The sequence below is a fragment of the Heteronotia binoei genome, chromosome 1 (genome assembly GCF_032191835.1).
Source record: "Heteronotia binoei isolate CCM8104 ecotype False Entrance Well chromosome 1, APGP_CSIRO_Hbin_v1, whole genome shotgun sequence".
In the NCBI taxonomy this organism is placed as follows: domain Eukaryota; kingdom Metazoa; phylum Chordata; class Lepidosauria; order Squamata; family Gekkonidae; genus Heteronotia; species Heteronotia binoei.
This window is the reverse complement of record NC_083223.1, coordinates 233,865,174-233,892,046: the sequence shown is the minus strand read 5'-3', so window position 1 is coordinate 233,892,046 and position 26,873 is coordinate 233,865,174. Positions and strand designations below refer to the sequence as shown.

Here is a 26,873-nt window from a genome sequence, read left to right as displayed (position 1 = left end):
GGTCCTGAATGATGTTTGGGTAAAGAGCTTAGGACTGTGTGCTACTGTGTTTAGTTCTTTTCTGTTGTTGTATATTATTTTTAGCATAATTTAACATGTTATGTTAATACTTAGAACTAAGTAAACTGTTTCAGATTTCTGAATGGTTCTAGGTTTCTACAATCCGAATTGTATTGTTTATTGGATGCCCCATCCTATTGATTGTACTGGCTTATCTGCTTTGAATCCCAGTGAGAAATGCAGACAATAAATAACATAAATATTTAAAAAGTAGAGAATCAAGCAAATTGTCTCATCTCTCCATCTTTCAGATACATTCCATTGTTAATCAGTTAGATTATTGGGTAGAACTTGTTACATTGAATTATTGCATGGTGAATTGTATAAATAACATGAGCTAGTACTTGGTTGTGTTTAGGTTTGTAAATATACTGTTTTGAATCTGTTGTCAATATTGTAAAACTGCTGCTATTGTGTGGTAACAAAGCACCTTTAATATGATCCTAATTGCTTTCCATGTGTTGCTTACTAAGATCCTACTCTGCATTTTCTATCCAAAGTATCTTTTCAGGATGGATATATTTTTAATTTCTGTTTCTGGCTTAAAAATATTGAGAGCAACACAACACAGATCCAGAGTATAACATTTTACTTTTATTTAAAGCAGTGGTTCTTTAATCATATGATGGATAGCACAGTAAGCATTTCCATGGTATTTTGCTGCACAGCAAGCTTATGGCTAAGGTTCTGCTTTGAACTGAAGAGACCTGGACTCTGTCCATGTCTGAGTCAGAAATTTCCTTTGCTAAATCCACTTTTTTGTTTCATTTACTTTTTTTATAATTTCAGCAACCCCAAAGCTACCAGTCAGAGAGTAAATAAGAAAGTCAACAATGACGCATCACTGAGAATTCAGAATTTGTCTATTTTGGTGAGGCAGATTAAATCGTACTATCAGGTAAGTGATTGTACTCTCCCCTATTTTAGCATTGAACATTAAAAAACATGTTAACATTAAAAATTATTTCCAGCTAAAATCGTTTGTCTACAGTGGTGAAATTGAGAATTCTTTAAGATACAGACTGTATTCAAATGTCACAAGGAGACCCATCTTGAGTTTGGCTTATTCTCATGCTTCTATAACTACTTCCCAGTGTAATCCTGCTTTAGAATCTCAATTTGTGGGCAAGAAACACATCCCACTTTGGTTAAATGCTAGTGTTAAACATCACAACAAATTAAGATTAGATCCAGTGTTTCATACAGATATTCTTAAATCTCTACCCAGCACATGAAAGGAGGGAGGGAGTGTGAGAACATGAGAATAAAGCATCAAGAAATAGTCCAGTTTGTTCAAGTCCTCTTAAAACAGGCGTAATGTGGCATATGATCTCCTTTTTAATTATATATCCAGAAGGGGGGGATGAAGATATTTAAATATTGTGCAACTAAACTTTATTATGATGTATTCATATTATGGGTTATTGCTAATTATATTATGTATCTCTTTGGCCATCTAAAGAGACGATTAGATGTGAAGAAAAAACGACTTAAGTTTCTACAGTCCTAAGATTGTATAAGTGTCTAATGATTTACTAGAAGTGTGAGCAAAATTTTACACAGAGTAGCTTAATCACCAGTTTGGTGTAGTGGTTAAGTGTGTGGACTCTTATCTGGGAGAACTGGATTTGATTCCCTGCTCCTCCATTTGCAGGTGCTGGGATGGCCTTGGGTCAGCCATAGCTCTTGCAGGAGTTGTCCTTGAAAGGGCAGCTTCTAGGAGAGCTCTCTCAGCCCTACCTACATCACAAGGTGTCTGTTGTGGGTGTGGGGTAAAGGAGACTGTGACCACTCTGAGATTCAGAGTATAGGGCGGCATATAAATCCAATAGTAGTTGACCATGTCTTCTCTCAATCACCATATTTCTACAAATTTCTCCTGCCAGGCCTAATTTTTGCTTCAACTGAATGCTATCCTCAGTTAAACTAATAATGGTTTGCATTTAACCTACCTTTGATGCTGGTGGAAGGGGAGAGCATGTGATCTTGGGATCCACACTCAGTCATGATTGCTTAACAGAGATTGATCAATGAATTGTCAGCATTATCTTTATACCACCATCTCCTACTCCATTCTCTTTGTCTTTCTGTCTTTTGAAATGGCAAATGAGACAGCAGTGGATTTTAGGCATGTATTTTAATGTCGGCATGCCAGTACTGAAGTGGATTCAAAATCAGTTTGTACTGCCCACACACACACACCTTCCTTTCTTTTCAAAATACTACAGTAGTGTTTGGTCCTCTGAGTGTCTTTGGATTTGTCTAGACCTATAGCCTGTTTGTTTTTTTTCCTTTATGCTATTTTTTATGTCACATTAGGGATGGGTAAGGAATGTGAAAATGGTGGTTCATTTATTTGGTTTGTTGGGTTGCCCAATTTGGTGGTTCTCTTCAGGGTGGTTTTTTTTTTAATTTCTTGAATGATTCATGGTTTATTGGTTCATTTGGTTTGGGAAGGTGTAGAGCGGCCCCTGATTGAGCTAGAGACAACAAACTCTTCAGCAGACTCTCCTCTACTTGCTTGCTCTCCAAGTTTGGTGCGAATTGGATTTTGAAGGACTGAGATATATCCCACCCACCCCCCAAAGTAGATGCCCCTCCATCTAGTCAGTTTCATTGGAAACTGACCCAGAAGCACAGGGGACTGGGGAGAGCAGAGCTGCTGCTTCTAATCAGTTTCACTGGAAATTGACTAGAAGCATCGGGGACTGGGGAATCATGCCAGGCTGTCTGGAAAAACGAACCAAAGGGCATGCCAAGAGAAAGGCTGGTTTATTTTCATGTTTGAGTGTGGCAGACAAAAATTGGCCATTTTTAGCACAAATCACGCTTTATGGTTTGGTGTGTGCCCATCAGTAGTGCACATCCTGCCTTTCTTTGAAAGATTTCAGGGTATGCATAATATTTCTCTCTTTTTTAATGCATTTTTACCTCCTTCTGTGATGAAATGACACCTCATCCAAGTATTTTTAAGGTACACAATTGCTGCATAAAGTGAAAGGAAGGCTACCCTAAATGAAAGTTGCCCTCCAAACATTACACACAAAATGTGTGGGGGTTTTTTAGTATTGGATATGGAGAAACGCCATTTTGGCTGGCGTTTGTCTGGGAGTTGGCTAGACGGAGATTGTCAAACTGGAGACAGGCTTTGAAGGCCTAGTCTCTTCCTCCTCCCCCCCCCCCCCGGCTGTCTGGGAACAGCAATTCTGAGGAGGCCTCCTAGAGCGACAGGAAGTCTGTCAGGCTGGTCTCCCAGAATGCTGCAAAAAGGTAAACCAGTTCCTGGGTGGGAAATAGATTTCATATTGAAGATTTGGGGCAGGAAAGCCCTCAGTTAAAAGTTGTCAGGGGAAACTGACAGTCAGTTCGATTCAGTGAGTGATTCTGGCAACAGTCTCCGAGTTTGAGTTGGAATATAGTCTTGGAAGGTATGATCAGGGCAAGTTATATATTAGGGAGAGAAGGAGCGTTTTCCCCTACTTTAATTTATGTCTTCTGTTCATCTTTTTTTTAAAATGTAAATAAATGTTTTGTCTGTTCAAAAGGTAGTCCCTCTGTACCACATAGTTTCCCCAACTGCCTTAGACCACGCTACTGCAAGAGGGGAGTCCAGGGAAGGGGGAAGGCATACAGTTCGCAAGGGTGCCAATCCTCCAGGGGTCTTCCAAAGAAGGACTTTGGTCTCTGGGTTAACCAGGTGCTGGGTTGGTAGAGGACCTTGAGGCCAGGCCTCAGAACTGGCAGGAAGGGGGATTGGGAGTCCCGCTCCTCTTGGTCAGGAACCCCTAAATTGAACAGGTGGTGGCAGCGTGCCCTAGTGGCGGGAAGAAGATAAGCTCCCTTCAGGAGTTGGTAACTCAAAAGGGAGTTGACGGGACCGTGTCTGAAGGCAGAATCAGGCCTGTTTCGTCACACTTGGCGGCAGTGGTAGAATAGGACAGACAGAGGGGACAGAAGACCAAGCCAAGGGTCTGAACAGGCATTTTAAGCTGGTGTACCCACCAGGCAGTGACAGAAGCATTATTTTATTTTTTCGGGCCAACTGGAGTAGGCAAAGTATAGTTTAGTTAGGATGGAGTCTATCAAGAAGCCTGACATCCTGAATATGACAAAGCGGCAGCTCCAGGAAAAGTGTGCAAAGCGCAAACTGGAGTGTGAAAATATGACTGCTCTAGATATACAAGTCCTCTTAATTTACTATAACCAGCGTACAGGGGCTCCTGCAGAAGTGCAACCAAACTCGTCAGTGGAGAGCCTCCAGATACAACTGGAACTGGAACAAAGGTGTCTCCAGGATAGAGAGCTATGGAAGCAGGAGCTTTAGGTGCAGCGTCTGAATCAGCCCCAAGCAAGAAAACTGAAGTCACCTAGGAGGGAGAGAACCAGCCCATCTCAAGCCCTGAGGAAGAGGGATGTAGCTTTCCCCAAGTGCAGCAAGAGGCTGTGGATGTTCCTAGCAAGGAAGGGAACTTGTCTAGCTTCAAGGATGTGCATGCTGAAGAGACAAAGGTGGAGAGAAGAGATTTCACAGGAGGTTCTGAGAGCAGCAAGGCTAATGTGGGCTCAGAGGAGCACTTAGCTGAGGGCTTGGGGGAATGGGAGTGGTTCTAGGAGCAGGTCCAGAGCGACCTTAGGTTGGAACCAGTTCACCAAGTAGCTGTGGATCAGGAAGTGGGATCTTCAGAGACTTTCTCCGAGCAGGTTGTCTGGGAGCAGGGCAGACAGGAGTCCTGGGAAGCTGACAGACAACTGATGGTTCCTGAGAAGGGCAGGAAAAGTGTGAAGGAGTTGGCACCGGACATTCTGTGTGCAGGACAGCTAAGAATCACTGGGACTGGGTTGAGGCTTGAGTTGGATTCTTACTGGCCCAGGATAGCACAAGGTGTATGCAAGGTCAGGGAGCCTGTGCAGTCTCCTCCTATTCTGGAACAGTTTGGGAAGACTATCGGGGCTGCTGGATTTTGGAAGGGGCAAGTGGAAAGAAAGGATTCCGGAGGCTAAGGAGTCAGTGATGGACTGTGTCTTATACTCTGGAGGACAGCTGAAGACACTAAATGACTTGTGGAGTGGAAGGTCAAAAGTGACAGTAGCTATCATCATGGCTTTTTATAGGGACTTGACATTGCCCATGGAGGAGCTAGCAAAAGTGCTAAGTGTCATCCAGGGGACAGGTCTCAGCATCAAGCAGGAACAACAGTTGGTTGGAGCACCAGAGGTGGTTTTCTGGGAGGACAGAGTGGATAGAGGGAACATTCCACCAATGAGGGACAAAGGAGAAGCAACTGAATGGGAACTGGGCAATTCCCAGCCTCATTCTGTGTGCAGGACAGCTAAGAATCACTCGGACTGGGTTGAGGCTTGAATTGGATTCTTACTGGCCCAGGATAGCACAAGGTGCGAGAGACTGGTGTGGGCCTTTTGTGCCTTTCCAGAGTATGTGCAAGGTCAGGGAGCCTGTGCAGCCCTCTGATAATCTTCCCAAACTGTCCCAGAATAGGAGGAGATTGCACAGGCTCCCTGACCTTGCATACACTCTGGCAAGACACAACAGACCCACACCAGTCTCTCACACCTTGTGCTATCCTGGGCCAGTAAGAATCCAAGAGAGGATCCAACTGATTAAGAACATAAGAAAAGCCATGTTGGATCAGGCCAATGGCCCATCCAGTCCAACACTCTGTATATTTAAACATACACACATATATATACATACTGTGGCTAATAGCCACTGATGGACCTCTGCTCCATATTTTTATCTAACCCCCTCTTGAAGCTGGCTATGCTTACTAAGGAGCCTTTGATGAGGAACTTTATCAAAAGCTTTCTGGAAGTCAAGGTAAACAATACCTATCGGGTCTCCTTTGTCCACATGTTTGTTCACCCCCTCAAAGAAATGTAACTGGTTAGTGAGGGAAGATCTTCCCTTACAGAACCCATGCTGAGTCTTCCTCAATAACTCGTGTTCATCAATGTGCCTACTCATTCTGTCCTTGATAATGGTTTCCAGCAACTTTCCCGGTATTGAAGTCAGACTGACTGGCCTGTAGTTACCCGGATCTCCTCTGGAACAACAGCTGCATCCAAGGAAGAGCACCAAGCTCCAGAGGTGGTCCTGAAGGATTCAGGAATTCCAGAGGAAGAGCAAGCTTGTTGCTGAATGCACAGCGTGATTGCAGACTTTTTGTCCAGAAAACATGGACACTTAAGGTGTCGGACTTTATATTTTAGGAAAATTCCTAATCTTTGTATGTTTTGGTTAATGGGTTTCTCCTTAGTTATTTTGGATTCTGATATGGGGTCTTCTCTGTAGTAGGAAAGCCCTCTGGCTCAGAATCTAAGTAGGGGGAGGTGTGGAGAAACGCCATTTTGGCTGGTGTTTGTCTGGGACTTGGTTAGAAGGAGGTAACTCAGGAACCCCTAAATTGAACAGGTGGTGGCAGCGTGCCCTAGTGGCAGGAAGAAGATAAGCTCCCTTCAGGAGTTGGTAACTCAAAAGGGAGTTGACGGGACCGTGTCTGAAGGCAGAATCAGGCCGGTTCCATCACATTGGACGTGACCAGAACTTGTACACAAATTTAAGATAACTCATCTCTTTTTGGATAGCATACCTAGAAAAAAGCTTAGTCTTGCATTTGACTAAATACTGTGACCTCAGCATCACAAAGGTGTTTGATTATAGGAAAACAAGGATGAGTTTAATCCTGTTTGCTTTGATCATACTCAGATGCTGTAGTATTGCACTGTTGAGTTGTACCTTCTCTTTACTCCTATATCTATGGAAATGTGTATACGTAAAGATAAAATTCTTTTTCTTTGAACTTGGAGTAATTTGATCTCTTCACTCACAAAAAGCCTTTCTGCCTTGATCCATGCTTATCAAGGAAGAAGAGAGCTTGCATAATTGGGAATATCTCTACCAAATTAAATTTCCAGGGTTTTGCACCTTTTGCCCATGAAGGCTAAGACAGCGGTCGTTTTCACACTCACCTCCAGCCGGCGCGACCCCCCTCTTCACCGCACAGGATCTGTGCGGATTTCGCACTAAATGCCGCGGAGCAGCCTTTTGCGCCGGAAACTCCCGTCGCAAAAGCCGCTCAAACGTAAATCGCCAAAAGGCAGTTTGGCGTTTGCGCGGCTTTTGCGACGGGAGTTTCCGGCGCAAAAGGCTGCTCCGCGGCATTTAGTGCGAAATCCGCGCAGATCCTGTGCGGTGAAGAGGGGGGTCGCGCCGGCTGGAGGTGAGTGCGAGAACGACCAGGGAGATGGGTCCAGTTCTTGAAGAGAGAATCTGGTTCAGGCTTTCAGGCTACTGCATCTCTATTTGTGGCCTAGGGTAGTAGCTGAGAGAGAACAGAGAAAAGAGATAGGATAGGATTAAGGATGGAGAGAGGTTAACTCACATTGAGGTTTAGCAGATTGAGACTGGTGTTGCCAGCACAGTAAAGACTAAGGTACACAATCCAGTATCACTGGGGTTGAAGGTAATGCTGGAATAAACAACAACATTATTCTAGTTTTTTACTTGTTCAGTCTTCACCATTCAATGCTATAATCTTTCCCATCTCACACTGTATAGATGGATCACGTTGTTGCGTATTCCTTTATCTGAAATTATTCAGTGTTAAATAAGTGGCCCCAAAACATGGTTTATCTATGACACATGTACGACACTTTTTTTTTAAGTTTGAAATTTTTATTAAACTTAAAATGTATGGCACTTTTAGTAAATATTTGAGGGCTCCGAACTGGCCCAAGTTTGTGCTGTATTTTGGCTCATCAGCCGGTTTCTGCCCATCCTTAGTATTCAGTGCAGAACTGCTTTTGAGAAAGTGGTACTACTGTGATATAGGATCTGATAATTCCTTTAGCCTCCAAGTAAATTTTGCTAAAAGGTGCAGCTAGCAGACTCGTGAGTGCTTTTTACTGTGCTTTGCCTTCCCTGTGCCCCTAGTGGCTGGAGTCAGAACTGCGTTAGCAGCATGATGCTGGCTTCAGGCGCCCTCCAGCAGACTTGGGTCCCTTGAATTTTGTCCCCTCAATCCCCACTCTCAGCATCCCTGCTGGAAGCTGTTTTTTCTGCCTTGCATAATGTTTCTGTAATTTTTCTTTGTCCTGCCAACTCCCACCCAACTCCAATCCACTTTTCAATTATTGAACCATTGTTATCCTCAGACCACTCTCATTCTCACCCTGAAGATGTTTTGTTTTCAGTTCTTTTGTTTAAAAGGCACTAAAATATCAGTATATTTAGATACCGTTACAGTAATAGGCTTTCATTAAGTTTCCTTCCTTTGTGGATATATGCCTTTTTTCTTTACATCTTTATGAGAGAAGAGATTAAAGAATTACTTAAAAAAAATAAAGCTGGGAATTCAGAGTCTGGTAAATTTGCAATTGAGTGGTATATCAGTATGTGTATGTGAAAAAAATTGGACAGGGTATGCTGTGACACCATTGATCTCCTTGGAAATCTTGATTATGTGGTGAAAAATAAACTGACTTCACAATTGAGAAAATGCAGAGGGAGGGGCAGACATGTGAAAGAACTGTGACCAAACCAATTTCTATGCTTGTGAAGTGACTTCCCAGAAAATCAGGAATACGTCAAGATTGTGAAAAATACTTTGTTCAAGGGTCAACAAGACATAAGCACCTATGTCTGATATTAATTTCCATTGGTTTACCTTTATCTGGCTCAGACTGTTGCTCTTGGATTGCTGCCATGGTGCCCCAGGCTTTAAGGTTATGGCCTCCTCATCTGAGTGGTGCCTGGTTGTAGATAGCTGAGCTGTGGGCTCCTGAATCAGTTCCAGTAACTGTTGGACAGTTATAAATGACTGATGTCACTAGGGCTGCTTCCTCATCGAGATGATGTCCTTGTGGGGCACTCACAGTCACTGCAGATGTACCTATATTCACAACAGCAGTGGAGCATCTGCATGGGAGAGATTGTGGGGTTTTGGGTTGTTGCTTTTTTTGTTCTCCCCTTGTTCCTGCCATTATGCTTCTCCCTGCTTATGAAGGGCCTTTTGACTTTAAAAACTGGTATTCACTCCATCACTATAGTGGCAGAATTCTGTATACAGCAACTATTTTTTTAAAATCTAGGGCTTCTGTCCTTGCAACTTCCCCTTCACTCTCTCCTCATCCACTGTACTGGGATGCCACGAATTTTCTTTTTCACTCATTGAGACATTGGGAGTCAGGTGAGTGGGGAAGCAAGGCCATGGAAGCTTCCACCCACCCAGCTCCAGTAAACCAAGGTGGAAAGCCTTCCATTAGCAGGGGTGTAGAGGGAATAACAGGCATGAAGGGAGAACAAGAAAATGGTATCTGTGTTGGTGGGGAGGTCAAAAAATCCACACTTCTCCATCCATTTAGTGAACAAACCTGCCTTGCATGCAGTCTTTCAGGTTTGAGGAAATGTGTGGCAAGGCAGGAGAAAAACTGGAAGGAAGCTGATTGAACAACAGTGTGATTCGAAAGCTCCCAGAAAATCCACTGCTGTTGGGGAGCAGGCCAGAGCAAATTGTCTTGTGTAGAAATTGCCCAGGTTGTATCAGGTTTGTTGCCTAGCTCCGCCTAATTGCAGTGCTACTTACCTGCTCCAGTAAAAGTCATAGATTGACTGCACTATTGCTGAGTTGTGATCACACCTATATGTGTCAGCTGTGCTATAAAATTCCAGTTTGAAATGTTACTGTAGTATGTTTGTTCATTTGTATAGCTAATGGCTATGTAGAAGTAACGTTTATGTCAAACCAGCTTTGGAATTTATCTACAGTGTTTAAATTTCAAATTGAACTCTGCCTGTAGAAACATAACATTTTGGATATTTTATAAATATCAGAAAAGGTCACTCATAGAAACTTAAATTTATTATATTAAAATCAGTTAATTGTTTCAGAATCTTTTGATTCCATTCAGTTTTTTAAATTTGTAATTGTATTTTTTTATATCCATGAAACACTGATTATGCCTTAAGTGGTAGTGCACTATCAAAACGTGTAGGTGGAACAGCTAGAAGAAAAGGGGGCAGCCTATATTTGATTTTTAATCACACAAAACATTAATAAAATTGGACATTTATATTCAATACATTTCAAAATCTCTGTTGTATAAGAAAACTCAGCACATCATTATCAGATTTGTATGTGTACATCTGCTGTGATAGATTTCCAGATGTTCATGAGAGAATACAAATCAACTTTAAAGAATTAGGTGCTGTCTAGACTGGGGATTTTCACTGATTAAATCCATCATGGTTAGAGTAGCTTCTGTCAGAGTATTTGTAGAATATTTATAGTAGTGTAGTTCTATTTCCTAATAATGGATGTTTTTGGTCAACAGCTAATACATCCCAATCAGTTGGTGTAGTCAACTTTTGGACTGTATCTCTAGATTTAAGTGTAGTGTTATGGCCCAATATTGTCTCCCTGTTGCGGTGTGTATTTCTAAATCTTCATGTTAAAGAAATTATTTTTATGATCTATTAAATTCATAGCTTTAGTGCATTTTTTAAGTTACTATCTTCACATTCAGTCAGTGAATGCTGTTTTTTATTGTGTCAGTTTTGTGTGCACACTGAAACTGAGTTAATGTGGATTTTTCATATTTTTTAAACATTAGCTAGATGGGACTTAAGTGTGGCACTGTAGGCTAAATTGCCCATTTTTGAGCAAAGATTTTACAACAGTGGGGAAGAGTCAGTGCATGGTCCAGAAAGAATGTTTCCTGACCCACCCACCCCCCCCCCCCCCAAAAAAAAAATCTGCTTTACTGCTTGTATTCTAAAAGAAGAATAGTTGATTAGTACCTTCTGGGAAATTAGGCCTTTAAATATAATTTTCCTTTCCTTATTTTCATTCAGTTGCCTGCTGCTGACACAGTGGGTGTTAAATTCCGCAAAGATTAGATATTTGCTGTACTGTCAGCTTGTACCTTTCACCTTTTTTCAACAGGAACATAATCTGTTAATGTATTACAGTTGTGATTCTATATGGATGCATAGGAAAAAAAGATTGTACAAAAGATAGTGGAAACAAAAAAAGTGAAAATTTGATGAAATTTAGACTCCCACCCTCCAGGAGTTCAGTGAAGGGTTTATTATTAGGAAACTCTATGCCACATCAGATATTGTATTATCTGTGAGGCTGCTGCCAAAACAGGGAACTGAATACATATGGGAAATCATTTGCGTGAAATGGCTCTCTATGTGTATGTGGCTATTTTCCAGAATGCCAGAAAATCATTTATTTTCATTCCGAGCATTTGGTCCCTGTGATGGCTGCAGCAGCCCAAACTTCTTGAGACTCGTTTTGCACAAACAGCTTCCCACATGAAATGACACTGTTCTGTTTCAGAATCAGCCCTGCTGTTAATTTGTCTGCCACTGTAAAGTAAGGTGGGGAGGACCAAGATCAAATGTAACTGAGTTTTGTTCCGTGGAATCATTAGACAAAGAAATCTTCTGGATACTTTGCAAACCACTTGTTTATTTACTTCACACACCATCTTTCTCCCCAAGGGACACCCAAAGCAGCTTACATAATTCTCCTTGCCTCCATTTTATTCTCACAACAGTCCTGTGGAATAGGTTAGGCTAAGAGCTTATGAGTAGGGATGGCCAGACAAGCTCACGGACCTAAATTTATGATGAACCAGGCCCAGTTTGTGGTTTGTAAAGCAAGGTTTCTGTCATCCTACTGCCGTGAACTTCCCACGACCCTCCCAGATGGTTTTGGGAGGTTTGTTGTATTTGTGTTGGCAGACATGCTGGCAGTGGGGCTTGGGGAAGGCATTTAAAGCAGTGGCCCCCAACATTTTTGGCACCAGGGACCAATTTTGTGGAAGACAATTTTTCCACGGACTAGTGGGGGTGGGGTGCTAGGGTTTTTGCTGCCCCCAAGCCCACACCCCATCTCTGCCCTTCCATGGGGGTCTTTAAATGAGAAGTAGGCAAAGGTCTCTGCCTCACTCCACAGCCCGGTCGCTAACAGGTCACTGACTGGTACTGGTCCATGGCCCAGTGGTTAGGGACCCCTGATTTAAAGAGACCATGGTTTTTTAAAATGCCTCATCCAGGCCACGCTGTTGTGGCAGAGCAGCTCAGTGAGTGAACATTTAAATGGCTTCTGAGTTCACTTGTGCGGTGTGACTTGTAAAAGCCATTTAAAGGGATCCCTTTAAATGGCTGTTGTGAGCAGCTTTCAGAAGGGAACACGTTCCCTTTAAATCACTTTTGCAAGCCACACAAGACCTCCAAGTGGCAAGGTCACCTGGAAGTTCTGCTTGGATGTCATTCACACACTGCACAGCTCGCAAAATCCCTGAGCCTGCCTTGGCGGGATGGGTGGGATATAAATCCCATCAATCAATCAGTAATTTAAAGGGAACATGTAAGGTTTGCAAGGTGTGCTGCATCACAAACCAGTTCATTAAATGGGAAGGTTCATAGAGGTTCATGCTTCATGAACCTCCATCTTCCCAGTTCATTCTCATCTCTACCTGTGTCTGGCCCATGGTCACTCAGCGAGTTTTCATTGCAAAGTTGGAATTTGAACCTGAATCTCCCAGATTTTTGAATGCCTCATCCAGGCCATGCTGTTGTGGCAGAGCAGCTCAGTGAGTGAGTCTAACCACTGTACCATGTTGCCTATTGCTGCAAAGGTGGGTAGGGAGGAGACATCCTCCCATTCACTTAAAATCAGTCATCCAACAACAACAACAACAAAATTTTATTTGTATCCCGCCCTCCCCGCCAAAGCAGGCTCAGGGCGGCTAACAACATCATTCAAGTTTCAATTATACAGAGATAAATAAAATTACATTTAAATATTATAAACAATTCAATTAAAATTCTAGTTAAGTTTTAAAAATTAGATTAAATTAAATTGATAAAAGTGCTAATGCTACGTTTATTCTATGGTTTTTATGTTCCACTCTGTCTGTTCCCCACTAACTTGTAAATTCTTCCCAACCCCTCATGTTGAAAGGTACATGGAGTCTTACATTATGTGTGTTGTGTGTAATATTCAGCTGAGAGCATTTGTATTTCATTTACATAGTCCCCTCAATATCATTTACTGACATAGTCCCCTCAATACCATTGGACCAGGTGTATTTTAAATTCCAAGTGAGTTTAAGTGGCTATTATTTAAAACTATTGTGATTTTTAGTAATTCATTGAATGTGAGCTCATCATTCCCACAGCTTTTGTAAATATTTAGGTTTTTTTCCACAGGAGACTTTGCAGCAGTTGATTATGATGCCTTTGCCAAATGTCTTAATAATTGGCAAAAACCCTTTTTCGGGTAAGTCTCTTGCTCAATTTAAAAAAGCTGTAGTAATACCATGACTTCTAAATGATCGGGGGTTGTGGGGAGAGATTGAATTTATGCAAGAACTAATCCAGCAAAAGTCTAAATAACAACAGTGGGCAGATGAAGTTCTCTAGTATCATTAATCATCTGCTTTCCTTGTTTTTGTTACATATAATGGAACTGTGGTCTTTTTCTACTGGGCAATCTTACTTAGTTCTGCATCTATTACTTTTGTGGGTGTGGACAAAAATGAAGACTGTAAAAAAAGAGGGATGTTGAAGCATGATTTGATTTTTTAGAACGTTTTTGGTTGAGTTAGGAGAAACACTGGAGATGTGATCAGTTTTTATAACACAGAAGGACCTCCTTTGTGTGCACCAAAGTTCTGCATAGTAACTTAATATTAATGGTTGCCAATCATTATTTTAAGTTGCCACTGCCCTGTCTTCACTTTTTGTGAGCTATGTGCTAATTTTCTGTGTTGTCTAATTTACACAGAGCTCCCTGTTCACTCTCATGCTCCCTCAATATGGCCTCAACAGTTGCAAGGCAGTGTAGCCATGTGAGCAAGTACTAAATCTTCAGTTCCAGAAGTGGGCAAGCATCTTGAGCGGAAAGTTCATGTTCAACTGGCTTAATGCCAAGATCAGGCAGGCTGAAATGTAGTGCTTTGGTGATGCAGAAAGAAGTCTTGATGGCCTCCTTCATCCAAGTTGCCCTGTTTGATGGAAGGCAAAAAAGCAGGAGTTTTTGGTTTTTTTTCCAGGTCCCTAGTATTCTCAGTGGCAGGTGTGTGTAATGGTGGCGTATTAAAAGCTGCAGAAGAGAATGATCAAACTTACTTTGCCTAAAAGAAAGCCAAACCATCCAGGGAAAAATGTTTTTTTATTTATGCCTACAGGAGTGCCAGTCAAATTTTACATGGGGAAGAGACTATGTTAATTGGCAAAGTCCTCAGAAGGATGGGATGTGTTCCCTAATTTTGCTGCTTGCCTGCTTTCCCTGTGAAAATTGTTGTGTTGTTTTCAGCAAGGAACTAGTTTCTAAGCAAATAATTTCGTTTTTACATCCCAAATATAAATTATGTTTGAAGATACTAATAGCCATTAGAGTTTGGTTATCAAGAAACTGTATTTAAAAGATACATTTCATTATGTCTAGAAGCTGGAATACCAGTCATGTATTCTAATCACTGGCAGCACAGCATAGAATAATATGCAGCTTTCCTAACACCACAGGGACACCTCATCTATATGGTCCCAGGAAAAGGACTGCATCATGGGACAACATGCAATGATGTAATTGTGTGTCCCTTGAATCCAGGTTAATCTAGTGCCAGTGGAAAAGATACCAAGATGGGGGGACAGATAAAGAATAGGAATGTTTACAGCTTGTCAAAAATGTACACCATTTTAAAAATATTTTCAGAACAAGGTACTGAAGAAGTAAAAAAGCTACTCCTACTTCTGCTTGGCTGTGCAGTTCAGGTAAGACTTACACAGCTATTTGTGAGAAATTGTGAGAAAGACAAATGCTCAGTTGGATAGACTTCCTCTTGGGGATAGTTGTTCTGTTCTCAGTTACTTAGTAGAAAGGGCCATCGAGGACATTCCTTCTAAACTCAGCTCCTTCAAACCCAAGCTGTTTCCAGGAGCCTAACTCAGGATGCTAAGCCTTGCTTCAGTTTAAAGTGCTCTTTTGTTGTTGTTGTGGGATAACCCTCTGCTGCCAAACAGATTCTTCTGCTCATGGAAGACCGGAATCTTTCAGTAAGTACTTCATGGCAGATCAAAGACCATCTTTGCATCCAACAAAGGGGGCATAAATGGAAGCAAAGGTTCCAAAGCTACAGAAACCATCGGGGGGGGGGATTAAAATGATCACTATGCTGTTGGAGATATCTGTTATTGTTTAGAGCAGGGTTTCCCAAACTTTTATTTCCCATGACCCAGTTATTTTTTCACTTCTCCTTCGTGGCCCACTAAAATTCGGGGGTGGAGCCAGGAGACTTTGGGGGTGGAGCCGGGAGACAGGAATTATGTCATTTCCTGTGGTGTCACTTCCAGGTCAAGGGCCAAGTGATGTCACTTCCAGGGCACACAACCAAAACTCCACCTTTTCCTGTGATGTCACTTCCAGGGCACTCCCCCAAGCCTGCCTCTTCTTTTGAAGTAACTTTGTTTTCAGAAAATTCTCTCTGAAACTCATGCTGAGCCAAAATGGGGGTGGAAAGTGGGTGGCCTGCAACATTCCCAGGGTCCTCTCTTTCCACCCTCATACCTGCATGCACCTATCTTTTTGTGTGTTCTTCTCCAGCTTGCAAGCACTTCTAATGCCTATGTTCAATTGTTTGCACACCTACACACCCCTTCCTCAACAGCACTGGCCAGTGTATACAGTTGGAAGTGCTGTTGCCATTGCCATCAGGAATGCCAGCGCTGTGTACTACGCACACTGGGCCCTGGCAGCTGCTGTACCTCAAAATATGCTGACACATTTAGTAGGCCCTTCCTTCAGCTGCTGCTACTGGAACCCTGCCTCAAGCTACAACCAAGCTTGCTTGGTTTCAAGAAAATATTTTGACAGCTATTTTTCATACTTATCTTCAGTTGAAACACTGGGAAATTGCTGTGAAAGGTAGCAGAGAATTGTACTGCAATTAATGAATTAATTTCAAGTTATATGAAGTTCATACAAGCTTTTCTGCAGTTATTCCAAAAAGGATATTTATGAGGGGCTTGCAGCTTTTTACTGGCTGTGTTTCCCATGCCTTTAAAAACAACCTGTTGTGCAGATATTTAGCCAGTGAACTTCTTTCATCCTTTTTAATATCTACAGGAGGTGTTTAATTTTGGTGTCAGACAGCTGTTAAAAGCGGGACCAGTAAAATGGTGCCAAGTTCATAGTACCATCTCTTCCAATGCTGCTGAGATATACAGCAGTAATCTCCAATAATCTCTTTCTGCCCCACACCTCTCTCACTCACACAGAAATCTCATAGAAAGGCCAGCTGGCTACAACTGGGGGTGCCAATTTTTCATTGACAGAGCTCCTATGATTGCAACAACAGTATGATGAACAGAAAGGTTTCATCCAGTAAAAATGGAAGGAAAGGAAGAAAGGGAAAGAATGAAATGGGAGGAAAGGAAAAGAAAAGAAAGACATGGAAAGAAAGAACATAAGAGAAGCCATGTTGGATAAGGCCAGTGGACCATCCAGTCCAAAATTCTCTCATACAATGCCCAAAAAACACCAGAATGTCCACCAGTGGGGCCAGGGCAATAGAAGCCCTCCCACTGTTGCTTCCCCCCACCCCCAGCACCAAGAATACAGACAGAGCATCCCTTTTTATATTATGTTGTGAGCCGCCCTGAGCCTGCTTTGGCGGGGAGGGCGTGGTATAAATTAAATGTTGTTGTTGTTGTTGCAGGGGGACAAAGGGGGAAAAAAGCCTTACTCACCATCAGATTACCCCAGCCAGCAACAATTCTGCCCAGGGGTCGTTTGGTAAAAAAAATAGCTACTGGAATGCCCACTCTCCACCCCTCCTGGCTGAAAAAAACACACACTCCTTCTTTGCCACCCAGGCCTCCCGGGGAAATCTCCCCGAAAGAACATACTGCAAGGCACATGAAAGCTCATACCCTGAAGAACTCTTCATGGATCTAAAGTGCCAGTGGACGGCAGCTTTTCTCTCAAACACTGGGAGACGGGGAGAAGGAAGGAGAGGCAGCCCAGCTCCTCTCTGCACAACAGAGACAGGGGAAGGAAGGAAGCCAAATAGAGCTCAGGTTTTGCAGCCTGTGTCAGTCTTCAAGGCAAGCTTCTCTCTGCACAACAGAGAGACAGTGGAAGGAAGGAAGCAGAGCAGAGGTCATGCTTTACTGGGGCGGGGTTAGCTTTGGCTTTTTTTGTGACCCGCTAGTGAGGCTTCCGTGGCCCGGTACCAGGTCCTGACCCTGCAAATGGGAAACAGTGGTATAGAGTATCCATCAGAATCAGGTCTCCATGTGCCTTGAAAATGTATTCTCTGTATAAAATTTACAGCTGAAGTCTGATTGAAAGTCCTCATGGCTGACTTGGACATGATTTAAAGACTTTGTAATGTGTTCTTAGTCTGTTAATACATGTGACACATCAGAGAATGAGCCTGGCAATTTCTCTTTTCACCTAACAGAAATTTCAGGTCAGCAAACATGAAGCCTGAGATTAGTAAAAAGAAAAGGAAGATTTTAGCCTGTAGAAAAAAATGAAGTTAGAGCAGGTTAAGTACATTTAAAATTCAGCTACTAAAAATCGGGTACATTGCAGTTGTAAACAGTTGCCTTAACCAGGGCTTTTTTTCTGGAGGAGTGTGGTAGAATGAAGTTCTGGAACCTCTGTGGAAACCAAATTATCAGAAATGTGTAGATGTTCATGAGGGGCATCCATGTGTTTTTCCTTTATTTCCCTCTTGAGTTCCAGCACCTCTTTTTCCAGAAAAAAAACCCCTGGCCCTGACCTTTTGGTCTAATAACTGAATGACTTCCCTACTGTGTGATTGTTTTTCTTACATGTGTTAGTTAGGAACTCAGTGGGCAATTTTCCTCTGACAAATTGCATTCAGAAGGCATAAGGTCTCTAAATACACAGCCTTATCAGTTCTTAAGACAGGTCAGTTATAAGGGAAGAATAGAAAGAAGCTGAAGGGGTGAGTTTGGAACTACATTTTCATAATGGAAATGGAAATTCAACTTGATCTTGTGCAGGAATGGGAATTCTTATTTCTCTGCAAAATCTTTTCAGAGAGAAGAGTAATAGTCCAATAGCATCTTAAAAATTGTGGTAGGGTATGAGCTTTCATGCAAGAATTTTATAAAACTATATATTTTTGAATGATCATCAGCTATCATCAGCTATCTAGACAGCTGAAAAGTTTTGTTTTATGCTGCATCATAATACTGAGTTAATTATTTCTGTAAACAGCAGTATGTGATTGAAATAAATATTTGAAGTGTTTTTAAGATAGAGTGACTTCTGGCTAATATGAATGTTTTAGTGTCAGAAGAAAGAAGAGTTCATTGAAAGGATCCAGAGTTTAGACTTTGATATGAGAGCAGCTGTTGCTGCCCACATACAAGAGGTAAATCTTATTAAAAAATTTTTTTTATCTGCCCTGATTCTGAAGAGTATGAATTGTATTTACAAAGCATTATATGACTGTGTAGCATATCATCAATTTGAAGTTGTACCACCAGAATCCTTTCAGAGCCTTTGTGATATATCAGGTGGTGCCATTTCCTGTTAAATATTTCTCAGTTTCTTTTGAATGTTTTGCAACACACATTATGAAAATTACTTATGGTAATGCTAACGTTATTTCCCAGATTTAATTGGTGTGGTATAGTGTGTAATCTCTGGATGTAATAAATTTCTACTTAGCACTTCTTTGCTTGCAGTAAATTTATAGTGACTCCACACAAAGGAATATTCTGAAATCCTAGGTGTACCACTGTGGAGCAAATATCAGTATTTATCTGAGTAAACATGCATAGAATTGGGCTTGCGTATTCCCTTTTAAAACTGAAATGTGATAGATTACTTCTAAAGTGTATTAGATTTCTTTACTACTATGTTTTTCACAAGTTTCCCTTGTATATAACCAGGCATTGCGATAAAGGTGTAATCAACAAGTGTGGCTAGGTAGCATGTGAAACCAGAATACCTCAATTTGCCAGCACATTTCCTCTTATATAATAATAATAATAATAATAGATTTTATTTGTATCCCACCCTCCCCGCCAAGGCGGCTCAGGGCGGCTAACAACATTCCATACATTAACATAAATAGGTAAAACTTTAAATTTAACAGTTAAAAATTAAACATAAAAACCAGTTAATTGAGTTAAAATACATAATTTAAGTTACATTAAATGTATCTGGCAGCAATAAAACTGTTCTGGCGCTGGTTCTGCCAGTTTAGATAGTTCCATGGTAGTATTATATATGGCGGTTCTTTTATTCCTAGCAACTCAGCAGTCGATATCAGCATAGGCTTGTCTGAAAAGGGCGGTCTTGCAGGCCCTGCGGAACTGGTCAAGGTTCCGCAGGGCCCGCACTTCCTCCGGAAGCTGGTTCCACAGTGCAGGAGCCGCGGCTGAAAAGGCCCGTGCTCTGGTGTTTTGGAGTTTGACCTCTCTCGGCCCAGGGGTGGTCATTTTATTTTTACCCACTGACCTCAGTGTTCTCTGGGGTTCATATGGGGAGAGACGGTCCCTTAGGTAGGCTGGTCCTCGTCCATATAGGGCTTTAAAGGTAATAACCAACACTTTGTACTGGACTCGGTAGGTGATTGGCAGCCAGTGCAGTCCGCACAGCCCCGGCCGTATGTGCTCCCATTTCGAGAGCCCCAATAGTAGCCTGGCCGACGCACCAGCTGCAGCTTTCGGGTCCAGCACAGAGGTAGCCCCAAGTAGAGGGCATTACAGTAGTCCAATCTTGAGGTGACCGTTGCATGGATCACTGTTGTGAGGTCACGGCGTTCCAGGAAGGGGGCCAACTGCCTTGACCGCTTCAGGTGGAAGAATGCTGACTTGGCAGTGGCTGCTATCTGGGCCTCCATTGATAATGAAGGCTCCAGTAAAACACCCAAACTCTTTACCTGGCGCACTGGTTTCAATGGTGCGCTGTCGAAAGTTGGGAGAGCTATTTCCCCTCCTAGGGCGCCGCGACCCACACAAAGGACCTCTGTCTTCGCTGGGTTCAACTTCAGCCCACTCAATCTGAGCCACGTCGCTACAGCCTGCAGAGCCCGATCTAGGTTCCCGATCTAGGTTACCTCTTAGTAATTCCAGGGTGGGCTGCTCATTGGGATTGCTTCTCCCCCTGTTAAAATCAGCTGTCAGCTAGGTGGCAAGTAAAAGTATACCTCCTTCCTAGCCACGTTCACATTACAGTACATAAGTGCGTATTTTGATGTTTACTGTTTAAATACCTAAATTTTCACTTTGAATTGATCCTTTTCTCTGCAGGTGACACATAATCAGGAAAATGTTTTTGATCTACAGTGGATGGAAGATGGTGCTCTGTCACAAGAGTATATTGAGCCCCTCCTTAAAAATATGGCATTGCATTTAAAAAAACTTATAGATGAACGAGATGAGCATTCTGAGGTATGTATCTTTTACCAGTCTTTTAGATATATTGTTTAGGAATTATAGATCATTAAAAGAGATAGCGTACTAATTTCACTAACACAAAAGGCTAAGGGACTAATGTACAAACAATGCAGCTGGAAATGTTAATGTTGCTGATTTGATGGAATAGTAGGTACAGTCAAAACACCGAATTGCGTTAAATTTCCTAAAGTTTTCATGATGCTTTGTGCTTTTAAAAAACTCTGTGCCATAATACTGAGAATAGTTGTTGGGTAAAATGATCAATAAGCTACAAAATATGACTTTTCTTGCCATTAAAATAATAGGATGTCAGTGAGATAAGTACTTGAGATAAGTAGATTAAAAATCTGCACATCAGATGAACTCAAAAGCAAGACAAGAACTTTGCAAATAAATTCATGAAGTAATTGAGCTAAGTAATTCAGATTGCATTATCCTAGAAATTTCTGTAGTACAGAGGACTAAATAGGTCTTTCAGCTGAATTGTACCCACATATTAGGACGTCTACTCTTTGAGTTCATATTAGTTTGAGTTCATATTAGTTTGTTTCACGTGTCTGTGATATGCTACATTTTCTTGCTACAAAAACTAAGGTTCTATTATTCCTTAGACTATCATAGAGCTCTCTGAAGAAAGAGACTCTCTCCATTTTCTACCTCATGCATCAGCAGCACAATCACCTTGTGGATCTCCAGGCATGAAACGTACTGAAAGCAGACAGCATTTATCAGTGGAGCTCGCAGATGCCAAAGCAAAGATCAGAAGACTTAGACAAGAGCTGTAAGTATACAAAGGGGAGCAACAGACTTTGTGGTTCTTCCAGAAAATAGGGTTATTACAGGATGGAGGAGCTATAGGATTATGCCTCTGAACATTCTAGAACAGGGTTGGCCAAACTAACTTAAAGTAAGAGCCACAGAGAATAAATCTCAGATGTTTGAGAGCCACATGACATGGGAGGGAGGGAGGCAAATAGATGGAGGGGGAGGGAGGGAGAGGTGGAAAGAAAGCAACTTATTCTCCAAGCCCCCGGCTGGCTTGGCTTGGAGAAGTGATTTAAAGAGCACCACTTGGCTCTCTACATTTACCCACAAACTACAAAAAACTTGATATTGAGGTGGACACTCTTTTAAGAACATATTTTAAGAACAATCCAACTAAGGCTTATGGATCACGAATACCAAAAAGTGTTCTCCTCACATCCCCCTGTTCGCTCTTCAGCCAATCTAGGTATACTCCAAAGACATGGGAAGATACTCCATTATTTTTTTACTTTAGATTCCCCATTCTATTGTCGGACTTTTACTCTGGCACGTTTAAATGCCTTCCCATCAACAGTTCTCTTTGGAGGGTTTAGAAAGATACCTCTCCAAAATAGATTATTTCCATGTGAATTAGGAGTCCTTGATTCTATATCCCATATTATTTTAGAATGTCTTTTCCTGGCCTTACAACATAGACAATTTTTAGCTGAATACCTCCAAAACAATGTATTTACTCAAAGGAAAACTCTAACCTAGTTTTTAGACGATGTTAATCTCCACATTACTACATGTGTTGCGAATTTCTTAGTAGAAGCCTATAAAATTAAATCTAGGCATACTACTGCATTTTAATTGCTGGGTGTCTACTCTTGATTTGTATCATTGGCTGCTATTTTAATTGATTGTTTTATATATTGTTCTTGCTATACTTCAGGCCTTTGTATCTACTTTTGATTGTGAATCATTATTGCTTTTATGCCAATAAAGGTCTGAACTGAACTGATTTAAAGAGACAAATGCCTTTTCCAAGCTGGCTGATTAGGTGATGGAGCCTTTGAGAGCCACACAATATGTGTGAAAGAACCACATGTGGCTCCCAAGCTGCAGTTTGGCCACCCATTTTCTAGAAGAACTCTAGTTCTAGTCTGAACTCTCTGCTTACAACCTGAGTTCGATTCCAGCGGAAGCTGGATTCAGGTAGCCGTCCCAAGGTTTACTCAGCCTTCCATCCCTCTGAGGTCGGTAAAATGAGTACCCAGTTTGCTGGTGGGAAAGTAAAAGACTGGGGAAGGCAAACCGTATAAAGGGGGCACAGACAAACAATTTTTTTTTACTTAAAACATTAGCACTCTTGGAATATTTTGTTTTACAGTCTGATAAATGCCATCTCTTGCTATGAATTATTGCATCAAAAGCTGCAGACAATGCCTGTACTGTACCAATCTTGAATATGTTGTTCAGGTGTTGTTCAAGTGTGCACATCTATAAGTTGCAAACCTACTTTTGATTTATTGACATTCATTACAAAGATCTCATAGTCAATGCTTTGAGCCTCAGACCTAGAGGAAAACATGAAGCATTTGGGCATTGTGAGCTTTTGTACATAAGTTTTGTACAGCTTCATGTGCTGGTCAAGACTATGTGAAGGCACCATGGCACAGATTGAGGGCTATGTGCTTGTCTGCAAAACTATAGTCTTCTCCAGAAAAATAACTACAACTCCTATGTGGCAGTACAAGAACAGACAGCCATGTACAGTGATTAGTATCAGCCTACTATCTGGGAAGTCTAAATTCAAGATCCCCAATCAAAGGAAAATGTGAAAGAAAAATCAATGGAAATTTCCTGGGTAAACCTGGGCTGCATACACTCAGCCTAATGCTTGCTTGTTATTTCTCTTCTAAATAGTTCACATGCTTTCCTATTGAGAAAGACTGGAGGGCATTAATACAATGAAAAAGATGAGGGGAACCCAGTTGCACCCATAACAAGCCCAACAAATCTCCCTCCTCCCCTCTCTGTAACAAGGCAAAAAGCTCATACCTTCAATAAAACCTCACTAGTCTTAAAAGTTGGGGGGAGGGGGGGGCTCCCTCTTGGGTATCCTGCCCCCCCAGGGAAAGTGTATGCGCAATACATAGCCTCTCCTTCCCGGTGTAGTGAACGCCGCGTGGTCACTGTCCGGCTATGCCTGGCAGATGGTCACTGCAATGGCCTCTCCTGCATTACTGCATCCGTGGCAACACCTTCTCGCTGGTCCCCCCCCCCCCCCCGTTTCTCACAGAGTTTGCCACGACATGGTGCGACCGAATGTCCGGTGGTATAACCGGATGGGCAGGCTGGGCTCACCAACCTCACCAGCCAAGAGAAGGAAAACTCTAACATCAAACCCGGGCAGATAGAGCTCGTTAATGTAACACCTACCACCTGGAGGACTCGCTGCTGGCGTCCCAGCTTACTGGGCCATGGCAGATGACCCCAAGGTGAAAGGGTGGAGCCAGTACTGCGCACACTGTGCTTCACCTAAAAATTCCTCTGCGCAGGCCTGAAGGGCATATCCACATCCACAACCCACAACACACCAAGTCCTGCAGCGATGGGCAAGGGGCGAAACGGCAGGTGGAAGATGCCACTGGAAGCCGCAGTCCCGATCCTGCATGTAGGCGGTTCAGGGTATTGGTCGCCTGATGCTGACCCGGAGACGACAGCACCAACCCCAAATCAGACTTTTCCCTGCAGCCACTGTGGCCGGATCTGCCTGTCCCGCATTGGTCTTGTCAGCCACCAGCGAGCCTGCAGCAGATGTGGACTACTGCACCCTTCTTAAATCTTCGTTCGCGAAGTCAAGCCGAGACAGAGAGGGGAAGGCAATGGCAAACCACCCCGTAAAAAGTCTGCTGCGAAAACGTTGTGAAAGCAACGTCATCCCAGAGTCGGAAACAACTGGTGCTTGCACAGGGGACCTTTCCTTTCCTTTCTAGAAGAAGGAGACACAGTTTTGCTTGATCTTGTAGTGTTAGGGATATATTATGCATTTATTTATATAAATACTGAGAGGTATTAATGTGTCTGGTGTGTATTATAGCTCAGGAAATACAACTAGAGTAGAAATTGTGCACCTTACTATTTTTAGGCAGTTCATTACTACTGTACTGTACCCCAATAATGATGAGATCTTACCATCTTCATGTTCTTTCTTCCTTCATGCCTTTTGTTTTAAGAACAATACACTACACCATTTAAAACATGCTAAAATGTTACAGAAATTTGTTACGTTAGTATCTGTTTCTCAACCAAGCATTTATTTGGCAAAACTTTTTAAGTTTACTGATTGGTAGACTTTAGCTTTGACACTATTCTATGTGAGCTCTGTAGTCATGACAGAAAGGGGTTTTCTAATGTTTTGCTACTGTCCCCCCCCCCCCCCCGGAGTCAGTGTGGGGGTCTACAGTGAGAAGGGGAATCAGCAAAACTACTACCATTTATATATAATGGCTTCACCTTGGTCAATTGATAGGTTTTTCGTCACTGATCTTGCTTTGTTCAGTAAAAGAGTTAGGGTTCCAGCAGTCATCTTTATCATATGGTGAGTCAGAGGAACATTTTCAGCATAATCTATGTCTTTAAAAATACTAAGAACAGTGCACTTTGTAGGAAAGTTTTGACTAGGTTGTTAACTGGCAGAGTTAATTGTTATCTTTAGTTGGCTCCCTCTCCGCCTCATCACTACATTCAAAGTAATACATTTTAGTCATCTTGAGTACTGTAATACAATAAAAGAAATAGATCTTATTTTCTGATGACTGGATTATAACATGTCTGTTGAAATGAGTGTACCCAAGATACTCTGTAAACAGCTGCACAAGGAAAATTAATGCAAATTGTGGTTATTAATTTGATTGACAGTTAATAGCCTAAATAGTGAACACTGGTATGTTCTGTATAATTAAAGACAATTCCTTTTGGAATTCAGCTGAAGCATGCAATTGGAAGCATAGGCATCACTGAGAACATTTAGCATTTTACCATGTGTAAGAAACTTATTTGTAAACAAATTCCTGCTAACCATAAAATCTTAAAGTTTAATTAAGATATGAAAATAATTTACTACTGCACATAATAATTTACGTTGCATTTTTAAAAAATACAGAATTCATAGAACAAATTACTGTTCACAGATAGCTATACTTTTGATTTAAGGATCTTTGTAATTTAAGATATATTGCTAGCCAGTCTATTGGAGTTCATCTTTGTGGTTTCTGTATTCCCCACATGGGAACTGTTTCCTACACAGGCCAACCCTGGAAAATGCTAGAAAAAGCAATGGAGTGTGAGGAGCTCTGTGGTACAAGGGGCCAGTTGGACTGACCTGATTCCAGGAGGGTGTGGCTGGGTAAAGGGGGAGGCTGAATTGAGCCAATTGTGCAGGTCTCACTTGAAGGGTACCCATTGGGCCAGAGTTGGCTATTAGGTGCAAGGGTGGCCCTATCTGGGGAGAGAGTTCTTTGGGTTGGTGGAGCCAAGGAGAGAGGCGTTGGCCTGGACCCCTCCCTTGGCTCCAGTTGGGAAGTGACTCCTCGGGGTAGATTTAAGGATGGCTGCAGTCAGGAGTTGGGAGGAGGAAGAGGACTAAGTAGCTAAGCAAGTGCAACACTTTAGGCAGACTCAATAAACATTGCAGGTGGACCTAGTGGCACCCAGCTAGGTGAGGGAACCAGATAACTGGGAGCAAGGAGTGAAGAAAAGTGGACAGAGCCTCCAGGCAATAAATCACATCTGATAAATCACAATAAATCACTGTGTATGTGTGTGCTCACTGGAAAAGGGAATTAGAGAGCATCCCCTTCCCAGCCTGCTAAAACCCTCTGCCTGTTGGCTGCTTCAGGCCAGGTTGGAGCAAGACCCAGCAGCTACAAGCTCCCCTCTCCCTACAATGGTTTCTATCATCTGAGTAGAGGGGGAGCATCTCCTTTTTCAGTTCTCTCTTTGATGGAGAATGGATGTATTAATTTGATGGTAGAATGGATGTATTAATTTGATGGTAGAATGGATGTATTAATTGTTTTTTTCTTTTTATTGTCTTTTGTTCAAAAATATATACGCATTATTGTTTCATCATCTTCTCCAGTGACTCAGATAGCAGCATTCAGAAAGTGTGGAGTACTGTGGAGCAAAAATGGCACAAATATTCTTGGTCATTCTTTGAAACCTCCTTTGTTCCTCAGAGAAAGACGTGACATGTCTTCCTGTCCTGTTTCAAATAGTTTACTCTGAAAGCCAGAAGTGATAGGGCTTTGTGTTTAAAAGTGCTGCTGGGGGGTGGGGAACTCACATGTCCTTGGATAGGAGGCATCATTTGCAGCATTTTTATGATTAGGCAAGATAAGCAAGAAAAAGAATGAAACCATCTTCCTTCAGCCAGTCTGTGGAGATGACTAGGAATGTCTGAGCTTCTTCATACTATATCCATCTGTGCCCAGTTCCTCATTATCACATGGATAATGCTTGTAAAAACAATAACCACCCATTATTTTTTGATTCACCATCTCGTGATTATCAAGGGTACCCA

The 26,873-nt window shown here is 42.0% G+C and overlaps 1 protein-coding gene across 2 annotated transcripts in view; it reads left to right on the top strand.

Moving 5' to 3' along the window:
* The window catches only part of CCDC88A (coiled-coil domain containing 88A), a 201,985-nt gene that overhangs the window by 77,363 nt on the left and 97,749 nt on the right, over positions 1-26,873 (top strand). For both annotated transcript variants that reach the window (XM_060249353.1, XM_060249345.1), the window contains exons 3-8: positions 850-958; positions 13,304-13,373; positions 14,811-14,869; positions 18,421-18,504; positions 20,393-20,533; positions 21,151-21,320. In XM_060249353.1, coding sequence (XP_060105336.1) covers positions 850-958; positions 13,304-13,373; positions 14,811-14,869; positions 18,421-18,504; positions 20,393-20,533; positions 21,151-21,320 — 633 coding nt within the window. The remainder of the gene's footprint in view (positions 1-849; positions 959-13,303; positions 13,374-14,810; positions 14,870-18,420; positions 18,505-20,392; positions 20,534-21,150; positions 21,321-26,873) is intronic.